The sequence below is a fragment of the Melitaea cinxia genome, chromosome 9 (genome assembly GCF_905220565.1).
Source record: "Melitaea cinxia chromosome 9, ilMelCinx1.1, whole genome shotgun sequence".
Taxonomy (NCBI): Eukaryota; Metazoa; Arthropoda; class Insecta; order Lepidoptera; family Nymphalidae; genus Melitaea; species Melitaea cinxia.
In genome coordinates, this window is record NC_059402.1 from 7,063,617 (window position 1) to 7,089,579 (window position 25,963).

At 32.4% G+C, this 25,963-nt stretch overlaps 2 protein-coding genes across 2 annotated transcripts; both read right to left on the reverse strand.

Annotated features, from left to right (window-relative positions):
* Positions 1-189: 189 nt before the first annotated feature.
* On the reverse strand, positions 190-25,963 carry LOC123656766 (ATP-binding cassette sub-family B member 6). The gene is made up of 17 exons (XM_045592425.1): positions 25,882-25,963; positions 25,365-25,520; positions 23,773-23,917; positions 22,590-22,789; positions 22,176-22,326; positions 21,389-21,560; positions 18,665-18,831; positions 13,674-13,911; positions 13,291-13,466; positions 12,041-12,110; positions 8,362-8,497; positions 7,328-7,535; positions 7,013-7,191; positions 6,607-6,721; positions 2,600-2,740; positions 2,026-2,147; positions 190-1,795 (listed from the first exon to the last, which is right to left on the reverse strand). Exons 2-17 carry the CDS (start codon positions 25,508-25,510, stop codon positions 1,615-1,617), a joined length of 2,547 nt encoding a protein of 848 aa, XP_045448381.1. The 5' UTR covers positions 25,511-25,520; positions 25,882-25,963; the 3' UTR covers positions 190-1,614.
* LOC123656764 lies at positions 4,530-5,270 on the reverse strand. Its single transcript, XM_045592424.1, has 2 exons — positions 4,854-5,270; positions 4,530-4,820 (listed from the first exon to the last, which is right to left on the reverse strand). Exons 1-2 carry the CDS (start codon positions 5,202-5,204, stop codon positions 4,551-4,553), a joined length of 621 nt encoding a protein of 206 aa, XP_045448380.1. The 5' UTR covers positions 5,205-5,270; the 3' UTR covers positions 4,530-4,550.

The following is a 25,963-nucleotide window of genomic DNA, read 5'->3' on the forward strand; positions in this document are numbered from 1 at the left end:
TTTTCTAACATTACTCAAATATTTGTTTTGGAACAATTGTTTTAAAGGATTTCTAATATTTTTAAACTAAATTTTAATAAACTTTAATATAATTCGTAATGTGTTTAATTTTCACAGTGTAACGTCATTATAATAAGTAGAAAGGGAGAAAATAAAATTAATAATAATGAATTAAAAAAAAAAAAACAATTTATATTTGTGAAATTGCACATAAATTATTTCTTCACCATATATTTAATACTACAAGGTACAAACCGTTGACAATATGACGATACAATCAAAAATACAGAGTAATGTTTCAAGAGAGCGTGGATGACGGAAGCAGAAACGAAAATAACGATAAAACACGCGAAAATGCGATATACATTTTCATTTTAAACAACTTCTTTAGGTTTTCGATAATTTTCTTTGAGACGGTTCTAAGAGCTTCAGGTAGTTTTATTAGCAACCCGTGAACCAGGCCTTAAAATTGTAATCCTATTATTCGTTTCAAATAAAGAACACAAAACAAATACTACTAATAAAACAAATAATACTACTTTCCAAAAATTGGCCCTTTATAGCAATACTCGAATCATTTTTATCAAACGATATTATTTATGATATAATTATGATAAGAATCTTACAAAGCATTTGCAAGTTTCAATATTCACGATTAAAGTTAGCCTCAAGAGTCACATGACTATATATATATATAGCTATTCCATGAATTTTTAATCCACGCCGGCTTAGGTTATTCACTCTTTATAAGTAAATTGAATTGATTTTATTCTATTTTCTATTCATGTACAAACTCATACATATCACACATTGTAGCACACGTACAATCGTCAGTCAATAATGGTGCAATCCATACACACCGGTATGAAGTATCTATGTATAGCAAGACAGAACTATGAAATCAAAAATATGGCCTGGAAAAGATAAATATTCTGATTCTAAATCTAAATTGACCATATTTTTGGTCTACAACTCCCATGAATGTCCATGTATAGAGATTGATAAAAAAATATCTCATTTTCAAACTAGAACAAAAACCGCAACTGTCAATTATTCGACATAACTTTATTTTAAAGTTTACGTTATTCTGTTCTAATTCACACAATGTTACAATGTTTTAATGAATATAATGACATGTGAAATTTGTGTATTTTGTCCAAATATGCTTGTTTCATATATCAAATAATCGTTTACATGTTAATATATATTTAAGCAATCTATTGTTTAATGGACTATGTCATGTGCAAAATGTGGACTAGTGAGATTTATACCATAAGTTCGATTTAGTCAATAAAATATACGTCGTCCCCATCAACAACAATCAACAATGTTACAGCTATTTTCGATAAACATCTATACAAAACATGTACACTGGTCTTACTATCATAAGTATAAGTTTATATTAAAGTATTCATTTAAACGAAAAATGGTATACACAATTCTTAACGTTTACTGTGCTTTTGTTACTATTAAAAATATTCAAAATCAAATAAAATGTATTCGGAACGCTCCAAACCATATCCACATAATCCAAAAAAAAAGATAAGTATTCGTTTTTTGATCCAACAAGATTTATTTATAGCACCCCATAATAAATCATACCCTAACGTCAGTTTACTGGCCGTTACCGTGCCCATGTCCGAACATGGTCAAACCGTTCGGTTGACTGGGTGTGCTGTTGTTGTTATTGCCTTCAGTGTTTGTTCCATTGTTGCCATTGTTACTGTTTCTAGATTCGAGTTGTTGCTGCCACATAGACGCGTAAAAGCCCCCTTGTGATAATAGTGTTTCGTGACTGAAAAATAAATAAATTTTATGTATTTATTATTCCATAAATTCGGTATCAAATACAAGATTAAGACTTACTTTTATATTTAAAAGGATATGTATGTATCTATGTATGTATATATCTATCTATAGGACTGGGAAAATCAATTGCATATGACTTAGAAATTTAATGAAAGTATAAAAAATAAACAATTATTGTTAGATATATTTATAGGTATCGCATAACTGAGTACGTACTCTCCTCTTTCAATAATTTCTCCATCTTTAAGTACAAGAATTTCATCTGCGTGCACGATCGTCGACAACCTGTGTGCTATTATTAATGTTGTTCTATTCGCGCAGACTCGTGCTAACGCAGCCTGAAAATAAAAGAGCAATAAAATATTTTCCAATCAATCAATTAATTATAATTTATAGTTTATTCGCGTTATGAAAATAGTAATTTATCGTTGTTAGTCAGCTTAGCCACGCTTTGGCCAATTAGATCATTCGACAGATTAGAATACCATTTTTATATTAACCAATTGAAGTAAGCCTTTCAGGTAATAGTTTTTATTTATTACCATGAACTGATCAAGGGAGATAGAGGGGCAACTCACTACTTACTTCCTTAATGCGAATAGACTATAAATACGTGTTGTACTGAATAAACAAAGCATGTCTATTTCGAATTATTTATTGTGTTTAGCTGTGTGTAATAACTACGTTTTCGTGTTAGGCAATATTGTGACCGAATTTGTGACATAGAAATTATAGCACTATGTACCAAGATATATGGCAATTCATCTAAAACTTTTTTTGAATGATTTACCTGTATGTTCCTTTCTGTATTGGTATCCAATGCTGAAGTAGCTTCATCAAGAAGAACGATAGCTGGATCTTTGAGAATTGTTCGAGCAATTGCTATCCTCTGTTTTTCGCCCCCACTTAGACGCAGTCCTCTTTCACCGACCTATAATTAATTCAAAATTCTAATTATGGTAATTTTCATCGACAATAGGTTACTTTCGGTAGTTAAAAATAAATTATAAGATTTAATAAACATTAAAATTTATGTAAAAATACACTTAAATATTCTGATTTGGAATCATAAAAGCACATTAATGTTTTATTATATTGAAATTAAAAGTCGTATATTTTAATCTGTATATCACTTGACCTAAAACACGACCCGCCATGGTATGACGTCATACGAACAATAACAAAAACAAAGTTCTGTCAGAGCTGTAAACAGCTAGGTACATCTCAGCTCATCTATCAACTTTAACTTCAAAGAGTAATACTTGTGCTCTTTCGTTAGTGCATTTCATTTTTACCTATTTATTTATTAAAATACAAAAAGTTTTTGTAAAAGCACATAGTACGAATCTGCCAAAAATTGATTCAGTGATGGTTGCAAAGTTTTTTGCATGTAACCCAGACTTCTGTTCTGCCGAATTCGGAATGTTAAAACATCTTTGTAAGTATTACTTGTCATATTATACTGTTTTTTTAATGTAGGTATACCTAATTTGAAAAATAATGTTAGAAAGTGTTAGGTTATGTTTTATTTCTTATGTTACTGCCAAATTAAGACTTAGACTTTTTTTAATGCTAGTATTTGTACAGCTAGACACTACACACCAACGATAGCTATTGTAATTCATTATTTTACACAAAAACACCAAATATTTGTAGCTGTTAACGTAGAACGACAAAGAGTATATTATGCATAATGTATTAAACTTTTGACGTATTGAACGAGTTCGGTCTTACATACTTCATACACGACTTTTGTTTTTAAACATATTACGTCACGAAAATAGCGTTTTCGCGGAAATAAAAAAGGTTTAAAATGTAATTTAATTTTATGGCATAAAAGCGTGTTTATTTTGCCGAAATATATATACAGGGTGTCCCAGAAATCAACGTCAAGCCGGCAATGAGCGATAGGCCAATTGATGGTGGTTATCAGAAAAATAAGAAAAAAAATATTTATGAATAATTTAAAAAAATAATGGCTTTTTAAAAAAAATCGAGAAATTGACACCCTGTGACAGTCTTTCAAACTTTGTGACTAGAAACCTTGACTATGCTTTGTTTTTTTTTGTGTAACGGGTCCCTGAATAACTGTTTTATTAATTGTAATCTAAAATTAATACAAAAATGCCTCAGCTTTAGAAAAACACCATTTTATTGCGCAACCATTACGCAAAAAAGATAACAACATCTATCTTTATGTGACTGTCTTGTAAAAAAAATGTACTACGCTCTTTTGGCAAGTGGCTTTAAAAGATGGCGCATTTAGTCTGGATTCTAAAATGGTACTACATTTAGTAGTTTACACTTATAATTCGGTAGGAAAAAAATGTAAACCAAATGAAAGTTAATTATTTTTATATCACTCAAATTGCTATGGACCGCGTTTGAGTACGAATGCTATAATATAGTGACCCTATTGTGCCGTGTGTGAGCGAGACAGACAGTCATAGTATTGTGAAAAGGTGGCGCATTTAGTCTGGATTCTAAAATGGCAGTACACTTAGGAGACTACACCTAACATTCGGTAGAAAAAAAATGTAAACCAAATGAAGGTTAATTATTTTTATATCACTCTAATTGCTATGGACCGCGTTTGAGTACAAATGCTATAATATAGTGACCCTATTGTGTCGTGTGTGAGCGAGACAGTGGCACTAGACTTAGAAGACTGTTACCTAAATTAGGACAAAAAAAAATACGGTTGAAATAAAATTCAGTTATTGGAATCAAAGTTTATTTATTCATAACAAATGTTCGAATTGTTTGCCTTCGGCCGAAATGCAAGCCCTACATCTTCTTAAAAAAGAGCGGTTTACAAGACGAGCGTACCTTTTCGAGTTGATCTCTTCAACAGCTGCCGCAATTTTTTCTCGTAATTCGTTTAAACTTTGACGTGGTTTAGAATATACTTTTTCTTTTAACGTTCCCCAGTAAAAGAAGTCGACTGGATTTAAGTCCGGTGAACGGGCTGGCCACGAAATTGGACCAGACCGTCCTATCCATCTACCTCGGTATTCTAGATCGAGAAATTCTCTGACTGAGCGAGTATAATGTGCTGGGCAGCCATCTTGTTGAAACCAAATGCTTCGGTAAATGTCAAGTGAGACGTCTTCCAGTAAATTTGGTAAATGGTTTTCTATAAAATCCAGATAAACCTCGCCGGTCAAATTTTCTGGTAACTCGAATGGCCCAATAATTTTTCCATTTAAAATGCCGGTCCACATATTTATTTTAAAGCGATACTGAGATCGATCTTCTCGCATTAAGTGTGGATTTTCCAAATGCCACTCGTGCAGATTATGCAGATTCATGTATCCGTCTCTTTTTAGGGTAGATTCATCGGACCATAGAATTTTGTTTAAAAATTGCGGATCTTCCCTATACTTTTGCAACATCGTTTGACAAAATGCAAGCCTTGCAGGGTAATCCTGGGGCAGGAGACTTTGTACTCGTTGTACATGGTACGGGTGAAACTCGTTTCTCTTTAAAATTCGGTGTGCTGTACTTTTTGACACCCCCGTCTTTGCTTCAATTAAACGGACTGAGGTACTCGGGTCGTAACTGACTTCTTGCAAGACCATGTCTTCATTAGAAGTATTCGGTCTTCCCTCACTAGTCACTTGGTTGGGACTGTCTGTCTCGCTCACACACGGCACAATAGGGTCACTATATTATAGCATTCGTACTCAAACGCGGTCCATAGCAATTTGAGTGATATAAAAATAATTAACTTTCATTTGGTTTACATTTTTTTCCTACCGAATTATAAGTGTAAACTACTAAATGTAGTACCATTTTAGAATCCAGACTAAATGCGCCATCTTTTAAAGCCACTTGCCAAAAGAGCGTAGTACATTTTTTTTACAAGACAGTCACATAAAGATAGATGTTGTTATCTTTTTTGCGTAATGGTTGCGCAATAAAATGGTGTTTTTCTAAAGCTGAGGCAGTTTTGTATTAATTTTAGATTACAATTAATAAAACAGTTATTCAGGGACCCGTTACACAAAAAAAACAAAGCATAGTCAAGGTTTCTAGTCACAAAGTTTGAAAGACTGTCACAGGGTGTCAATTTCTCGATTTTTTTTAAAAAGCCATTATTTTTTTAAATTATTCATAAATATTTTTTTTCTTATTTTTCTGATAACCACCATCAATTGGCCTATCGCTCATTGCCGGCTTGACGTTGATTTCTGGGACACCCTGTATATATATATTTTTGTGGATTTTTATTTAGAAAATCAACATTTTGAAGTACTTTTTCAAACATAGTGGAATACCCTATTTCATCACCACTATAATTTAACAATACCATGTTTTTATTTTGAATAAAAAATTACTGTATAGTCCAAGTATAGTCCAAATCATTACATCTTAATAAAAGGTATTAACCAAATCTAAGCAATATTGCTTATTTCCACGTTACCCACATTTTTCATTTTTGGTTCGCAAATGAATACTAAAAAATAATTTTTTCATCTCTGAACATATTCCGAGACCCTTATCCGCAGACTAATATCAACTAAGGGATTGTCCATTAATCAATTTCACTTCTGTCTAGAAATTTGTATCACGATGCTTAAGTTTTCAAAATTTAATCAGATTATACCTGTATGTAATGATAATACTCCGAAACATTCAATTTACTTTGCACAAAAAAATACACTTGAATTTTTGGTATAGGGGTTTTTTGATAGGGGGGTTTGATATACTCTAAAACCTCGCCAAATATCACCAAGAGAGTAAGAAGTTAAAAAATTGCTAAAAACATCACATTATCATCGAAAATTTATTTACCTGTGTATCATATGCATCGGGGAATGTTAATATTCTGTCGTGGATGTCGGCGTTCTTCGCTGCTGCGATTATGTCTGCTGATGAGGCATTCAGTTTTCCGTATTTTATGTTGTATCTGAAATTAATAACTACGTAGAACTTTCAAGCTTTCCATATTTCACACGCCATCTTATAATTAAGATGCTGGATTGATAAGATGAAATGAACAAAACCTTTTTTCCATTATATTTTACGGCTGTACATTGACCCTATCTTTTCTATCATATAGAGTATACGAAAAAAATTTTTTTTTTAATGTCAGCTATTATACAATTGTGGACAGCAGTCTTCACGTCACAATGTAGTGATGTGCACGCTCTGACCGTCCACGTTCACGTCGTCGAAGTATTAACGAGGTCGTCGTTACCGCACGGTGTTGTTGAAGAGCACGGTGTCCTGCGGCACGACGCCGATGGCGGCGCGCAGGCTGGCCTGCGTCACGGTGCGCACGTCCTGCCCGTCCACCAGCACGGCGCCCTCGTTCACGTCGTAGAAGCGGAACAGCAGCCGCATCACTGTCGACTTGCCGGCACCACTCGGACCCACCTGTGGAAATAAAACAATATTCTTATTGTAATTTATACAGATATATAATAAAGATAAAGATACATACATAATTGGAGGTATGGCAAGAAGAAATAATGGTAAAGTTAATTTAAAAAGCAAATGTAAGAATTCGTACCAGCGCGACGGTGGAGCCGGGCGCCACCTTGAAGCTGACGTTGTTGAGCACGAGGCGCTCGGGCCCGTAGCCGAAAGACACGTGCTTGAACTCGAGCCCGCCGCGCCGCACCAGCAGCTCGGGCGCGCCCGCCGCGTCGCGCACGTCCGAGTCCACGCGCATCAGGTCGAACATGTTCTCCATGTCCACGAAGTTCTTCTGTATCGCCCTAACCACGTACACATATTGTCATAACTTTTTTTTTTATACAACTAGTGCCACAAACGTAAGAACGCTGTGTTCACATTGACTAGTTGAAGTAAATCATTCAGACAGGCATTGCATTATAGACATCCCCAGTAATATTTTACAGTACACCTCTACCTAAAGATATAGTAGTAGTCGCGGGGTCTATACTGTTTCAACTTTTTACATTAGAAAAAGTAACCCTGGGAGAAATTGATTTTTTTTTTAAACATTAAACATTATATACCGAATGAGGCGAACCGAACGAAACATTCATTTCGACCAAAAATATTTTTGTCTCAGAAATAACTTTTGCAATATAAGAATATATTGTCTTCAGATCAATATACATCCTGTATTCTCATTATACAATAGAACATTAAGACATTCTAGAGTTACTATAGATAAATAGGACAACAGAATAAGCGACGTCTGTTACCATTATCTCACAATACTATCTGTGGCAGGAGATCCGAACTAATCACGAACTTCACCCATCTAAGGGGAAAAAGTATAATTTTTTTTAGGAAAGACTATAGTTACGGGTTTCTGTAAATAACTCACTATAGACGGCGCCACGGTTCGTTTAAGCCGAAAATAAAATCATCATATCAAAAATTTCGATCTAGCGGGTACATCGTTCCATAGCTTAATTGGCTAGAGCGCCGACACGGTCAGTCGGAGACGTAGGTTCGATCCCCGCTGGAACGGTCAATTTTTGATATGATATTCATAAATGTTTAGAATTCCTAATGTGTGGGTAACACGAAAATAAAATCGTAGATACTACAGTGTTTACTAACACTTACCTATAGTAAGTCCCGAACCAATTTAAGGGAACATACAGTTGCACGATATACGACGCAAATAGAACATAGTCTCCAACTGTTAACTCATATGTACGGACAACCATTGATATCGCTAGCAATGACCCGGCCAGCAATCCTTAAACAAAAAATATGCAGCTGTATAAAAGTGAAAAGAAAAAACGCTTTTTATTTTTATTTTTTATTTTTATTTATTTATTTTGTTTCAGACATAGTCCATGTCTTTATGCCTAGAATTATATTAGAAAGCCTAAAAAGTGAGACAAAATAAAAGTAAATGGAAAACCCAAAAGTGCACGCAAACGCACCTCACGCACTCCTTTAAAATTATTGTTTGCAGCTTATACTTATGATACGATATATGATGATAATATGATTAGTTGATTTGGTTTTTGCAGGTAATCATAGATGGCTCTGAATCTTTTTTATCGTTATTATTATATTAGAAACCTAAAATATTAACTGTAGTAAACTTAAGACTTTTACAACCTTCATACTCAATAGGCTTCTTAGTGAATAGTTTCCTGACATAGCATATTTCGTCACGCGGTTTTCAGGTTTTTTTTTGCAATATCTACGTTTTTTTTTTGTATCATAGCTTTAAACATTATATTGATTTAATCGATTATTATTATGATAGTATTAAAAACATCTCAAATGATATTTAATTTATGGCTTGATGTGTATTCTGCAAAAGTGTATATTTTATATAATACTAGCGGACCCGGCAGACGTTCTGCCCGGAAAGCAGCTACCAAAGATTGCTTACATACCGATAGCATGACCTACCGGGTCTAATTGAGATTAAAACTACCCCTATCCCCATATCCTATCTCCCAAGTTGGACCAAATCACAGATGATTACAAAATTTGATAAAAATTGGTTCAGTAATTTCGGAGTTACATACCGACATCAGCGCCACCTACCGGGTCAAATTGTGTTAAAAACTACCCTAACACACCCTACCCTAAATAAAAAACAGTAACATATCTTCCAAGTTGGACCAAAATCACAGACGTTTACAAAATTTGATAAAAATTGGTTCAGTAGTTTCGGAGTTACATACCGACATCAGCGCCACCTACCGGGTCAAATTGTGTTAAAAACTACCCTAACACACCCTACCCTAAATAAAAAACAGTAACATATCTTCCAAGTTGGACCAAAATCACAGACGTTTACAAAATTTGATAAAAATTGGTTCAGAAGTTTCGGAGGTTATCGCTAACATACATCGTACACGAAATTTATATACATATATAGTATTGTTATAAAAATATAGAGGTTTATACGGGAATTCATTTTGTGAGCTTCTAGCTTAAAAAATATAAAGAAAAAAAAGTATGTAAAAAAATAAGCAACTATTTTTAAATACAAATTATGCAAAATACAATTTATACACACACATACAATCACGCCTCTTTCCCGTAGGGGTAGGCAGAGACCACTTCTTTCCACTTGCTACGATCCTTACATACTTGTTTCGCTTCATCCACTTTCATTATTCCCTTCATACATGCTCGTCGGTTTAGGGTACTCTTGACCTGGCCTTTTTTCAAGACGTCCCCGATTTGGTCTTGAAATGTCCGCCTAGGTCTACCCCTTCCAACACTTCCACTCACACTTGCCTTATACACTTTTTTCGTCAGTCGTTCTTCATTCATTCTCTCGACATGACCAAACCATCTCAGCATACCTTTCTCAATTTTTGTCACTACATCTTCTTTCAGACCACACCGTTTCTTTATCTCACTATTTCTCATCCTGTCACTCAGTTTAACTCCTATCATACTTCTTAACGCTCTCATCTCAACTGCATTTATTCTGCTTTCATGTCTCTTCTGCCATACCCAACTTTCACTTCCGTACATGAGTGTCGGAAGCAACACCCCCTCATGCACAGCCAAACGAGCCTTTTTAGACACCTTCCGACTGCTCATAAAGGAGTTCAAAGCTCCGTTCACCATGTTTCCTGCATTCACTCTTCTTTCAATATCACTCTCACACTTTCCATCTCTTGTAAACTTCGAACCCAGATACACAAACTCATTCACCTGTTCAATTTGTTCATCTCCAATCACGATATTACAGTCTGTCACTACCTCATCTCTTTCAAACACCATCACTTTCGTCTTCTTTACATTCATCTTCATTCCCTTTCTAACAAAAGCTCCACTCATAGCAGTTACCATCTCCTGCAACTCCTCGGCCGAGGACGCAAGTAGTACTTGGTCATCAGCATAGAGAAGACATTTGACGAGTAACTCACCCATTCTCAACCCACTTTCATTCTCTTTTAACTCTGTCAAGCAATTGTCCATGAACAAGTTAAACAGCCACGGTGACGCTACACATCCCTGTCTAACACCTTTTTCGATATTAAACCATTCAGTGTATGCCCCGTTTATCCTCACACAAGCACTAGAATCCCTATAAAGAGATTGTAGTGCTCGCATGAGTGCGCCGCTCACACCGTACACGGACAATGCTAACTATAATAATACATATATGTCTTATCACTGTCACTAATTGTTTGAAATGCTTTTTTCTCTTACATTACAATAAATCGATGTACATTACACATAATGAGATAAGTTGTGACAAGGTGAATGATAATAATTCATTACTGGTCTTAATAACAACATCAGAGTTACAGGGAGAACAATTGTAACGGTTTATAAAAACTTCAACTGAGGTAGGGCACAGCAGGAATTTCCTGCTCAAAATATGGAGCAGCCCGACTGGGGTAGTACCTCGACCTTACAGAAGATCACAGCAAAATAATACTGTTTTCAAGCAGTATTGTGTTCCTGTTGGTGAGTAAGGTGACCAGAGCTCCTGGGGGGATTGGGGATTGGTCGGCAACGCGCTTGCGATGCTTCTGGATTGCGATGATTCTTCTGTTGCAGGTGTCTATAAGCTACGGTAATCGCTTACCATCAGGTGAGCCGTACGCTTGTTTGCCGACCTAGTGACATAAAAAAAAAAAAATAAATAAATAAAAATTAATAAATCTAATACTATTAAACGAGCAATTATAATATATATATATATATATATATATAATCTAAATCTCGGAAACGGATCCAAAGATTTCCATGAAATTTAGTATGCAGAGGATTTTAGGTGGAGATAAATAAATCTAGCTAGGATTCATTTTTACAAAATGTCGTTTTATCCCAGTTATTAGACACTAAAAAAATGGCTACTATATCGTTAGAATACGAAGATAAATTTCGCAATCGTCAATAAAGTTGTAATAGATCAGGTGGGAAATCGGCCAGTCGCGATCGACTGAAGAGACCGGGGTTCAAATCCTCAAATTTCCAGATCGATTATTATTTTTTTTTTTTTTCTAATTGCACTCGTTATTTTTTATTTAAATAGCCAATTCTAATTTTTTATTATTGTGTCTGTAAAATTGAAAAATATTAGATATTCATATTTTATCATAATTATTTTTTAATTATTTTTTTATTTTTTGATTTTTATATTTATGTATATTTTTTATTATTGTCAGTAAAAAAAAAAATATTCATATTTTATAAATATGTAATTCGTGTTTAAATATGATTTCCAAAAAACACGATTTACTAAAATAAAATACCGAGCTAAGCTTGGTCACCCAGGTACTATTTATTATAATTATATTCAACTTACCTGCACAGATAATGATATTCTGCATTGTATTCAGCATGTTGAGAGTGATAAGGGAATTAAATTCTTCTTTCTACAACAGATAATAATTAATTTATTAAGAAGGAATAAAACCCAATGGCTTTACACACTTTTGTATTAAATAAGGAAAACTTATAAAAATGACGGAGCTTAGAAGAAAAATACATATAATAAAAGTACATAACTTAAAACATTCTAGATTAATGCTACGTCTATTAATGTCTCTAATAAGGAATAAAACCTGAAAGACAATATCACGTTACACTTATGAACGTTAATAAAGAAAAGTCGCATGTTTAATTTTTAACGAAAATCAATTTTATTATACTCTACTTAGTAGTACTGTTCTACCTTATAAAAATAATTTTCCTGATGAATCCTGTTTAAAGCAAATTTATTTAACTACTAATAGCTGTCCTGTAACGTTTCTCTTGCATTTATTATAGCTGGCGTGCACAAAAACAGGCTGCTTTAGTTTTTTTTTTAAATATTGGACCAATAAATTTTATAAGACGTTAATTGCATTGTTATGTTCATTGAAAAGTAAATATAAATAGCACGCTCCTAATCAATAATAATAATCAATGATAATATGAACACATATTCTGTTATCGGGATGACAAATAGTAAATTAGCGCGTTCAAATGTAACATCTTGTCAATATAATGTTAGCCTAGATTTGTTACGGTCATATTATGAGTCATAACTATATTATATCTGGTTTCAATTAACGTAATACAATGTGTCATTGCATTATGTTTATTCAATTGTGCAATACGCGTGTTAATAGGTATTTTCGCAACATTAATATTATTGTCCAATGCACAGTTATAGCATATTAGTTAATCTAATACTTTTTTTTAAATCTAAATCCAGTTTGTTGCAAAGCACGTTAGATCCTGTAGTTGTCAGTGTTTATAAGAGGACTAACCAAATCCTTTATATGAAGCTATATCTATAATAAGTTTGCACAAGATCTGGAAGACTAATTAAAAATATAATATTATAGGATAGCCTACTTATTGAGGAAAGAAGTAACTTTAAGCCCGTTTTCTATATTTATAAAACGACTCGTATTGGTTACAAAAAGTTAAATTGAGAGCATATCTTGTTAGAAATTAAGCGGTTCGTAAGTCAAACGGACCGTATTCTGAATATAACAATCGAACATTAGTCAAATAGTCGTAAATCATAATGTCAAAAAATTATTTACACTGTACCTATATACTTACTTGATAATTTAAAATGGCTTCCCGATAAGAAACCACTTCGTACGATTCCGCGCCGTAATATTTAACAGTTTCGTAGTTCAGAAGGGAATCAACAGAACGAGCCTTTTGCTCGTTGTCCGCTAAGTTCATCCTTCGCTGAAACTTGGTTCGCCATTCCGTTACTGCTATTGTTGCGACTGAAATTGAGGCAAATTTACTACTACTAATCTGAAGTTGAGAAAAATATGTTTTTTCGTCTGTAATAAGACGAGTAATTCGTACACCGAATGATAATTTTTAAAATCGGTCATCGGGCCTTTCACAATTTTTTCCGAGTCTTACAGAAAGATTATTGATAATAAGAATGCATCACGAAAAAAAAAAACTTGAAACTTGATACTCACTTATGTAAAGCACCATTGTTGAGAAAACAATGAGCCCAAACCACACATTGAACGCCGTTATGAAGTAGACAACAGCCACTATTATGTCCACAATGGTCGGTGTTATCGAGAACAGAATGTATGACAGCAAATTGTCTATAGAATCAGTACCCCTGTCCATCACGCGTAATACTTCACCGGTTTTTCTTGATAAGTGCCATTTTAGGGGCAAATCGTGTAAGTGTCGGAACAGTTCTAACTGGAACGAAAATATTATATTATTAGATTTAAAAAACTTGTTCTTACAGTGACCCTGATGTCAATAATGTTATAAAAAAAATACAATGGACTACGTTCAATATGTGTTAAGTTTAAAAATTCTTAAAGATATATACATATACTTTATTAATTGTCTCTATAATGTCTGTCATCTACTAGTTATATATATAGTTTATATTTGATAATATCTTCCTATTTGAATTAATTTAAATCGAAGAAGATCAAACGACAAGAGTCATCTGCATTAGGTGTAAACGATATACGAACCGTACTTATATATATTAACAATTGTCATATGAAAGAATTGAACCAAAGAACGTAAATGCCAAATGCTATGATCACGGCGTCAAGCCGTCGTCGGTTTTAAATGAACAAAAGTCCATGACAAAAATTGAAATACTCATACATGCATACTTAATTACCAGAAAATAATTATTCGCATAATATTGCCATAAAACCTCTTTAATTTTCCTTTAGTTATAGGTAATAGAACACAAATTTGACAAAACATTAATTTCAATTGCAATAATTATACAATTCCACGCGGACATGATTTATACCAAAACTATCTGTAAATATTTAGTTCTTAAGTTGTGAATTGTAAATATGTATAATATTTTGTATAAATAAAAATAAAAATATGTCAATTACCATTACAAAAAAAAAAAAAATTGCAATAATAACGATGCATTTACAGTAGGATACACTAATAAATAAAGGATTATTACGTTTGCAATACCAAAATAATATTAAACAAAATAAATGTATAATTTAACATAACAAAAATAAAAATAAAAAACAGTAACTTAAAAATGATTGCGTGACTCTGTTATAAGTGTGATAAATTTTGCTTTCTTAATATGAATTTGCTCATTTTCTGATATTGCACACCTACAAAGGTTTGCTCCTGTACGTCCTTAGGTTGGTTGGTAGTAAAAGCTTTTACCCCCTTTAAGTCTGCTTTTAGTACAATGTGATTTTAGTGATGTATTGTAAATAAATAATAATAATAAATAAATAAATATTTACACAATACACACACGGTCGTCTGTTCCTAAAGTAAGCAACTTAATGCTTGTGTTATAGGTAACAGCCGACTGGTATATAGCTACATATTTTTTTTTTTTTCGATAAACATACTTATAAATAATACATATATAAATATATAAATAAATATGTATATTACACCCAGACTCGGGGTGGGAATCGAACCCACAACCCTCGGAGCAGAAAGCAGGGTCACTACAAACTGCGCCAACGGGCTAGTCTAAACAATTGTGTAATAAATCTATGTAAATAGTGAGTCGATATGTATGTACACACATAATTTCCAAACGACTGCATCCAGTTGAATAATTCTTTTTTTTTTTTTGTATACCTCATTATCCAGACAAGGTTTTTATAAAGAAAAATGAGAGAAAATATTCATGAAAAAAATATGCGTCAGTAAGTAAATATTAAAGAATATAATATAAAAATCTGGTGTTAGTACGCAGTGCAACCCGCAAATTTTATTATGAATTTATGTTTATAGGCAGCTGATATAAAACGCTACATTCACGAAGGTCATCTGTATCAGTTTAACGATAATATAATCGATAGGTAAGGTCGCCACTCGCCTGACCACTGAACTATGCCTATAGAAACATTAGCCGTTTGTCCTTTCATTGACCATTGTTTCATTTATATTATAATTTATAATTATATTCAAAATAGATATATATTTATACCTCATTTAACAATTATGAAGTAATCCTTATCAAATAAATATTTGCTTGATTACGTAAATAGTGAAGTAAAAATTGATTATCTTAAGACTAACTTCTGCCCGCGACTGCATTCGCATGGAACTCTTAACCTCTGTAAACTTTTAACAATTCTGCCAAACATGATTTTTGCGAAACTTTAACTGTTTACGCAGAGCAAGCTGTCAAAAAGAAAAATTCCAGATTTTGAAACATTCTTCATTGGTTCTGCGCGCCTATTGGTCTTAGCGTGATGATATATAGCCTTCCGCGATAAATGGGCTTTATAATATTGTAATCTAGTCGCGTTAAAAAAGCAGTGTCTCATCGCTATCGATTAGCTTTGCGACAACCCTTGAGCGAGCTGTCTGTTACAGAAAACTACATGAAAATCCGTTCAAAGATTTTTAGTTCTAGTAAACAGACAGACACACGCGGCGGTGCGGCAGATTTTGTTTTATTTATAATAAATACGAAGTGGCGATAGCCAGATACAGTTAACTATATGGACAAAGCTCTCATGCATACATACATGGTCTGGTCATAAATATTGTTACAATTAAAAATGGACAAAATATTACATTTTTAATTTGGAATCTGTCATTTTTATATGATTGTTCATTTTCTCATTTTCGCGCCTATACATTGTAAAACATTTTTTGATATTAAAATGGAGTGGGGTTATCACCCCACTCCATTAGATCCAAAAGAATTGAAACGCTGTGATTGCATTACACAAAGTAGGTATGGAGCCGAATATAATTTTTAAAACTCCCCATTCGCTTGGTATAAGTCAAATGTTTGTGTACCTGGCTATTGATAGGTACAATGACACCTCTTCTGTTTGTGACAGAAAAAGATCTGGCCGTCCACGTATTGTTCTAGAAAGGCGATCAAAGCAGTAAGGGAAAGAATTCGAAGAAATCCTGCACAAAAGCAAGATATTTCATTTCATAAGCCATAAAGGTTTGGTGGGGTGTTAACTATGAAGGAGTGACTGAGTCATATTTTTGTGAAAAAGGTATCAAAATATCGGCACAACTGTATCAAGATACAATTCTTAAGTAGGTTAGTTAAGCCCCTTAACCACACAATGTTCAATAAACAAGAATCATCCTTTCAGCAAGACTCGGCGCCGGGCCATAGAGCTCGATCCACCCAATCTTGGTTAGAAACCAAACGTTTCGAACTTCATCAGAGCTGAAGACTGGTCGTCATCTAGTCCCGATCTTAATCTGCTGGATTATGATTTATGGTCTGTTTTAGAGAGTCTGGATTTCTTTAAAGACCATGATAATCGTTTGAATTACGTTAATTAACGTTTGGGATTGCTGAGGGATTAATTACTTATAAATGATTTTTGTGTTTGCTGTTTATGTTTATTTTTAACTTACTACATCTTTTCAATTTTTAGATATAATATTTTAATAATACTAGTGTTACATCTCTTTTTGTGCATGTTGTGACAACTTAAAATGTTGCGCCTTTAAGCTTAATTGTAGTACCTATGGTTTTTATGTGAAAATTGTAATGTAGCAACTACTGTTTGTCCAAATGAAATAAATAAATAAATAATTTGGTGTCCCTAAAACAATCCACATGCTTGGCAGTGAAGAATTTTTCCATGGATATTGCGTGCTTCTTTTGATAACTGGACTCAACGTTAAAACGACTGTATTGCAGACAAAGGAGACCACTTCGAGTAAGCATATTTAATATGTAAGTATATTTTTAACAGTTTTATATTAATGTTTTAAACTAACAAACTGTAATAGTAATAAGTGGTAATGCAATAGAAAAAATGGTTTTTTTTTTTTGTAACAATATTTAGGGCAAGACTATGTGTATGTGATTAAAGTTATACATAAAAGGTAATAAAAGAAAATTTAGCGGAACGACATCATCAAAAAATTTGATACTTTCAAATATATAAAAAAGTAGTACAATATGTACAAAAAAGAACGCAAAGTAATCACCAATAAAATAATAGGACAATATTTTATTTGCCTGATAATCACGGTTCATTGAACTCATTTTCCACGTACTACAGTATATTAAGTACTATCGCTATCGAGCACGCAGGTAGCTAAGTGTCTATTGTATTAACAAATTATAAAAATAATATTATTGACATTAGGTAAAGACAAAACTAACAAAGTATCAAAGCATGAGTAACTGCAGAGATCAGAATCAGTGGCAGTTTCATATTAACGATAATAAATTTATCAAACATTAATATAATTATGATTTGTAAAACGACGATTTAAAAGTGCTTTTTGATGCCCATTTGAATAAAGAAATTTTTGATTTTATACAATACTAGCTGACCCCGGAAAGGTTGTTTTGCCATATATGTTATTAACCCCCTTAATCCCCTCCCCCTTGTAACTTAGATATATGAAAAATAAATGTTGGCCGATTCTCAGACCTACCCGATATGCACACAACATTTCATAAAAATAGGTTAAGCCGTTTCGGAGGAGTATTATAACTAACATTGTAACACGACAATTTTATATATAAGTTTAGCGTCTTACCACTAATCTATATCACGGATTGCAAGCCGAAAATTATGGGTACGACAAACTCTACTAATAAGATTTGGATTTAATTAAATAATCTGTTGTACAAAATATACACGTGGATCTTAAGTACAAGGTCGTAGGTTCTAATTCGGATTAGCACCGCTTTTCAACTGATCGATATTTTTTATAAAATACACGTTCCGATGGTAATTGTGTTTGCTCGCAAACGAAAAAAAAAACCGACTTCAATTACATCGACAAGTAATACAACGTATCTTAGTTTATCGAACCACTATGTATCTTAAGCATTTATATTGTAACTTTTATTGGTAGTCCTCAATAAATAATTACCTGAACAGTTTTTCCTATATTTATAAGACACGGCTTTTTTTTAATTTGGGAACCAAGATTTAATAAATATTTGTCCAAAAGTAGCATTACAGGGTGTTGTATTATACAGTACCTGTAGTTCCCTCGTAGTATACTGTTGTACTCTTATCCACAAGAATGATCTAAGGTTGTTAAGTAGTCCCATGCCACCCGTACCGCCGCCTTGTAAGAACTTGAAAAATACGTATATAACGACGAGGTCCCATCGGAAATACAGCGGCGGTATAGAGACACTGTCCACTGGAAAGATTAATGACAAATTATACTGTGCAAAATGTCCTTTTAGGAAGTAAAACGTATTTTTTATCCCTATTATTATGTTAACTAAACGGTTCCTAAATATAGCATTAAAAGATTGTGTGATTGTGTATATTGCGTGACTAATTTAATATAATTATAATTTCAATGTCATAGTAAGGTTTTAAGAACTACTTCATATTTGAATATCATATATCCTAGCTGACCCCGCAAACGTTGTTTAGCCATACATGTTATGAACCCCCTTAATCCCCCTCCTAATAACTTAGGGTTATGAAAAATAGATGTTGACCGATTGTCAGACCTACCTGATATGCACACAAAATTTCATAAAAATCGATTCAGCCGTTTCGGAGGAGTATGGTAACTAAGATTGTGACACGAGAATTGTATATATGTACCTACAAGATGTAACTTGTAAAGGTTGTACTAAGTATACATTGTAATGTATTCAATCTTTAAATAAATATAAATACTAACCTAGATCGGTTGACTTATTTTGTACAGACAGACTTTAATTAAACAGTAAATAAAATTAATAACAACAACTATTGTGTAAAATAATTCGAATGCTGCGATAAAGAATATGTACCGAAATGTTTACCGATACCGAGATACCGAAATATTATTACATTAAATAATATAAAAAGCATCAGCCTGTAATATCCCACTGCTGGGAATAGGCATCTTTCCCCAGGTAGGAGAAGGATCAGAACTTAATTCACCACGCTGCTCCAATGCAGGTTAGCGGATATATTCCCTACTATGAGTAACGATCGCTATCAGATGTACATGATAACAACCGGGACCGACAGCTTAACGTGCTCTCCGAGGCACGGTGGAAGATACACAAGGACTAACAACGAGACCCGAAATAAATATTTGTATAAACAAAATCAAACCCGCGACCGTCGGAGTTTAGGCGTCGCCGACACGGCACACACACCATTACACCAGAGCGGTCGTCGTTAAATAATTTGCAATCTACTTATTATTATTTTTGTAATTAAGAAAACAGAAAAGTTTGTTAGGTTTTTTAAAACGCATTAATCTGATATTAGTAGCATTGCTATTATATTATGATTGAAAACAGTTTCATTGATTGCGTTCAAGCTATATTAAATGATGATATGACTAAAGGAAGTGGATTTATAATTATAAAAGTAATGACTCTTAAACTTGTAGCGAAATCCAATCTCAGAGAGACCTGGTTTAATCGTTAAGCATTATAGAATATCCTTTTATAACAAACAAAAAAAAGAAAAATATATTAGCCTCTCCGGGAATCGAAACCGTAACCACCGCTCTATTTTATATTTGAGAACCACTTTCAAATAAATGTATCTTACTTTGCCAGATCCAAGACAAATTAAAAAAAAAAAATTATATTTGTAAATGCTTGGCCATCTGGAGTTCCTACTTTAGGGAATTTCGTTTATAGCCAAACCCAGCATGTTACATAAATTACAGCGAAATCGGTGATGACGAGTAGAAATATTTTCAATATAAATTTTCTTTAAATTATCTGTACATATCTCCATTTCTCGACAAATAATTGAGTAAAATTAATCAAATCTCTACTACTGAAATTGGGTCTCGATAGATGTGCACGAGATAGATACGAATTGACATTAAACTTGACCGTGATATCAAAAAAAAAAAAAAAAAAACAAGTTTCACTCGCAGCTTTGGTATAAAAATAGTAGGTATATGCATTTATACATGATACTAGCTGTTGCCGCGGTCTTGCTTTCATGGAAGTTGATGATATATACAGAGATCCTATAATATATATATATTTTACCGTTAACAGAATTTCTTTATGGTTCAACTGATTTTTATATCGTCAGAATTTCCAGAAATGGTAGAATATCATGTTATTTATATGGTACCATTTACTGTACACGTGGGTACATTGTAAACGCATTTTACTATATTTTGTTAATGAAAAATTATTTCAAGACATTATATATATATATATCATAATGTTGATCGTTTTGTTATTTGCACGAATAATAATACAACGGATAACTATTCTGATGATAAGACGGTATCATTGGGAATTTATATTGCTTATCTCTTCTTCTATAGTTATTTTTCTTCTTATCTATAATTATCTTTATCGCGAGAAAATTGAAACTGGATTGTACTTCGCTTAAAAATTAAGATTTTTGACGTCATTTATTAAAATTTCTACTAAATATCTTGTCTTGTATCGTCATCATTTTTATCTAGACATTCCCACGGGATTGAATATTAGCATTCAATATAGTACAATTAAAAGATTAAAATACTGTACTATGAGCTAAAGAAGATATTGTTCTCATACAGAATTTTAAGACTCTGTTGCAGTCTCCAAAACACTGTTCTATTGAGGCAATAAAAAATTGTATTATGGAACCTTTATATGTGTGAAAATATTACTTTACGGCACAAGAGAATTAAAAACGATAAGATACTAAAATAATAGCAGAATCCGTTTTACCCGCAATTTACCTGCAATAAAACCCTAGTAAAAATATATATAAAAAAAACTCACCAATTCTCTTATTATATATAGGTACATACAAGTTGATCACGCGTCCAGCGAGCAAAGCCAGTACACAAATCAGTACGTATATTTGTAAGCACGCGCTTTTCTTCGGCCAGAGGAAAGGCAATAGGGTGCGAAGTTTCCCAAATACATTACGAAACGTCGATCTATTTTCATCCTGCAAAAAACGTGGTTATTTAGAACCTTAAATCATGTCCAAAATTTTCGTTAATAAGTATAATAATTTTATGCATTTTGTTTTTTTAATTCTAAATTTTAAGGCTTTACAGTTTAAATATTTTGGCATTAACATCTATTGTCATTGACACAAAGATTTAGCTACTGAGGTAAACATCAAGTCGATTGCTCTATATCAAAAGAAAAGACACCTTTATTTTATTGGTTTTTACTTGTTAATGTACTTAAATAATATTTTATTTAAAAAAGTAAAAAAATTACGTGTTCATAAATAACTATTTTCATTTTATGCGAAACTTTTAACGAATTATATTTTTTTTTTCAAATTAGCCGCCTACACGTGTATTACCTTCAGTTTTAATTTCTTTTCATCTGCTACTACGATTAAATGATTTTGATATGGACATGACATCTTAACCTATATATCAATCATATAAAACTTGCATCACAACTGTCAATTATTGTATTGCATCTTTGATAAGACCAAAGAGGTTTTGTTAAATAAATTTAAGAAATAAAATTTGCTTAAATATTTGTTTTTTTTTCTATTTGAATAGACATAAACATATTCAAGTTGCTTAAAAATATAATTTACCCTCGGTGGTACATTCCTACGGTTTATATCATCACTTTCGAGGTATTCAAACTGGTGCATAATTCCAGGCGCTTTCATTCCAAGTATAAACATTATCATGCATGAAATGTAACGACCGACGAAAAGTGACATTTCCAAACGGTCTTGAAGACTGAAAAATAACCAAAATATTAAAAAAAAAGATCAAATAATCTTAAAATTATCTTGTCCACTTTTTTAAAAGTAAATTCAAATAGGGTGCGAATATGTCGTACCTACTTGTTTTACAATGAGAAATCAGTCGTCGCACGATGGCATCGCAATAGTGTATATTGACGGGATATAATAACTTCACTACGATTACATCGTCAATAATAGAAAAAAAAATACACTTTCACGACCTACATAAAAAATATTGTTGAAAAAATATCTTACTCTTTCAAGTGCCACCACCATCCTTCCTTATTGATATTTAAGAACGACAAATTCTCGGATACAAAGATCATAGCCCAAAATACGAGTAACACGAATCCATGGCCCCTCGGTGGAACCGACGGTAATAGATACCGTCTTTCAATCACAGCCAAATGCGCTGATAGTGGAAATACAACTAGATTCACCACTAGAGCTAATATCTAAAACAAAATAAACATCATCTGTAATCTTCTGTAAGGTCAAGGTACTCCCCCAGTCAGACTTCTCCAGATTTTGAGCAGGATATTTCCTGCTGTGACCTACCGCAATTAAACTCCTCCCATACTAGCTTTGAAAGTAATTGTTGTAAGTTGTCAATTTCAAACTAAAATCATGTTATTATTGGACGACCCCAAATTGATCTCAAACAATAAATATATTGCTTCATTAAGTATTATAATACCTAATTGCAAGGCAAGTAGAAGAAATCAGTTAAAATATAGCTGGTTAATAACATGAAGTTTCCGGCATATAACAATATATAGTTTATAATGAAGGTAAATAAATAATTATTTTTAAAATACTCTTCAGAAATTCAAATGTAGTCAAGTACAATGTAGTGATTTTACTTTTCAAACAACCTTGTACAATAATTAAATACAATTGATTTCTTATTTGCATAATTACAATTCCTTAGGGGGCGGGGCGTTCAAGTATTACGTAACGCAAAATTTGATGACTTTGCCCCCCCCCCCCCCCCGTTCTCTCGTGTAACGCGCCGTAATGTTTTCCTGTATATAAACGTTACGTAGCACCCAACTGACCATTTTATTATTATTATTATTTTTTGAAAATTTTTACCCAAATGTCACAACTATGTTTCAACTATGTTGTTTACTTTTGTTATGGTTTTAATCGCGTTTGCGGTAAGTATAAATATATAGGTATAAATGAAAAGGACTGCAAACTTGGGAGATTTTAATAACCTAGTTTTTTTTATTTAAATAAAAAACAATGTTACGTAAAGCGTTGTTCGAACCCCCCTCCCGTCCTTGTAAAACATCGTAACGTTTTACAAAAGCCCCTCCCCCAAATTGCGTAACGTAATATGAACGCCCCCTTAGATTGAATTAATATTTGCGAAATGTTATTCTACTTAGAAATTACTATCAGTAATAATAAAATATGATAAAAATAATCTCACCATATATCCATAGAGATGTCCTCCTTTGAAAACAAAGGCCTGTAAAAGGAACCTTAGAACAGCCAATACAGGTACGAATAGCGTGAAAAATAACTGGACATAAAATAATTTTGATGATCTAACATCTACTACTTCTGTAGCATATCTGAAAATAAAATATGATTTGAGTAATCCATATTAGTGTCCACACTAAACTATAATTTTTATATATTACCTGGTGAACATTATATTATGTGTAGTATGTATATGTATATTGCATGATGTTATAAATATTATTTAATTAGGTTTTTATTTTCAAGAATCTGTATGATGTCTACATTACTGCACTCTCTTAGCCTATGTAACATTAGTTCTCACTATCACAGGTTGGCTGGAAGAGATCTCTTCTAGAGATAAGTCCACCGTTGCTAACTAAATTTGTATACAAATAACTGTAATTTTTTTTAAAGTGCACTAAAGAATATAATAACATTGCATTGGTTTTTTTTTGTCAATATTTTTTTTTTTTTTTTTTTATGCAAACCTTCAATTCAAAACGAGAAGAAATGTTTAAAAAAATGTTTAATTTCGTGCAGTTATTCTGTAGTAATGCACATACATATATTTCAGTGATTCATTTTTTTTGACATATATATTACATTTGTTAAGAAAGAAATAAAGATAATTATTTAGGGCTATATACAACGAGTCATTAAACTGGTGTACTCCCATTTAACTATGATATCACAATCAATATTTTTACCTAAATATCACACTTACTTGCCCTAACACTTTAAAAAATTAATTAAAAAATAATTATTCGGTCACCAACCCGCCTGCCCAGCGTGGTGACTATGGGCAACACACATGGATTCACACCATTTTTGCCGTGAACTTGTGGAGGCCTATGTCCAGCAGTGGACTGCAATAGGCTGTAGTGATGATGTATGAAATAATTATTATTTATAAAGTTACTGTTGTTTGTTTGTTAGTATTGTGTCAATGACCGAGTCACCTGAGTTTCACATTTAAGTCAGTTATTTATAGCCATATTCCCCATGTGCTCTAAACATTTTTTTTTAAATTTGTCAATTTTAAAGTTACATAGTAATGAGGTGCACTTACTACTGCTATTTTTTTTTTTACATGTAATATTGGCTATGGTATGCATCTATGAATGTGTATTCACAAATATTATAAAAAAAATTATACACAATATTACACTATATAATATTAACTTTAACACATACACAATGTGTGAAAATTAATAGAAATAAAAAATTAATTACTTTAATTAAACTATTATTAACATAGTTCTCATACAAGATTCATTGTGTACTTTTTAATGTATGTGCAATATTCAATGGTACTTCATTAAATGGATTATTTATTTTAAATAAGAAAATAGATTTTTTTTATTTATATAAAGTTATTTGTTGATTTGCTACTTTCTAACATTTCTTCATATATAACAAGACCAAATTTGTAACATTCTTATATGTAAAATAATTTATTAAGATAGTCTAAAAGTAGCATCTTTAAATTAAAATATTTTACACTGAGAAAGTGATTAAAATTGTGTAATTTGTATAAAAATTTTTTCATTGACTTACCTTTTGTACATAACAACTTGTATTATCCCAAATACAAGTAGAAATCCACCTATTATTGCAGCTGACACCGTCTCCATAAAACACTGTGATATACCATGGTCTATCCATATTTCACTTAAAGTTACATTCGGCGGACAATACTCCATTTTAGCGCCTCTGAAAAATACGTTTTGTGAAAATGTATTGAATAACACCAAAGACCGCTTTAGCCTTTTACCCTGAATACTGTATTATTAAACCGCAATTACAATTTTCTAGGTTAGAATCGTGTCCATATTCAACAAATATTACACAATGAAGCTTTAAATATTAATACTTACATTAAGGTTTGCCAAAAAAACAACGCAGAATTCAATATCAACAAAGTTTAAAACTAATATTCAAATTTTACTTATACATTTTCATTTCATTTAACTAAAATTTTCAATAACAAACCCTATTTTTTTATTATTTATTCAAAAACGTATTATCACACACGTAAATTATTAAATTATATATATTAAATACATTTGATTACCTTCCAAAGCTATTTATTGAATAAAATCTTATAGTCTGTGAGCAGCTGATGACTAGACATTACATTTTATGACAGAAATCTG

What these genes read in the sequence shown, in the direction of transcription:
- LOC123656764 (XM_045592424.1), bottom strand. Translation starts at nt 5,204, where the DNA reads ATGTTGCAAAAGTATAGGGAAGATCCGCAATTTTTAAACAAAATTCTA. An exon ending in GCTGCCCAGCACATTATACT is followed by an intron (nt 4,821 to 4,853) that starts CGCTCAGTCAGA and finishes GATCTAGAATAC; the next exon opens with CGAGGTAGATGGATAGGACG.
- LOC123656766 (XM_045592425.1), bottom strand. Translation starts at nt 25,510, where the DNA reads ATGGAGTATTGTCCGCCGAATGTAACTTTAAGTGAAATATGGATAGAC. An exon ending in GTAGGAATGTACCACCGAGG is followed by an intron (nt 21,561 to 22,175) that starts GTAAATTATATT and finishes CGTTTTTTGCAG; the next exon opens with GATGAAAATAGATCGACGTT. An exon ending in CTCTTCAACAACACCGTGCG is followed by an intron (nt 6,722 to 7,012) that starts GTAACGACGACC and finishes TATTAATTTCAG; the next exon opens with ATACAACATAAAATACGGAA.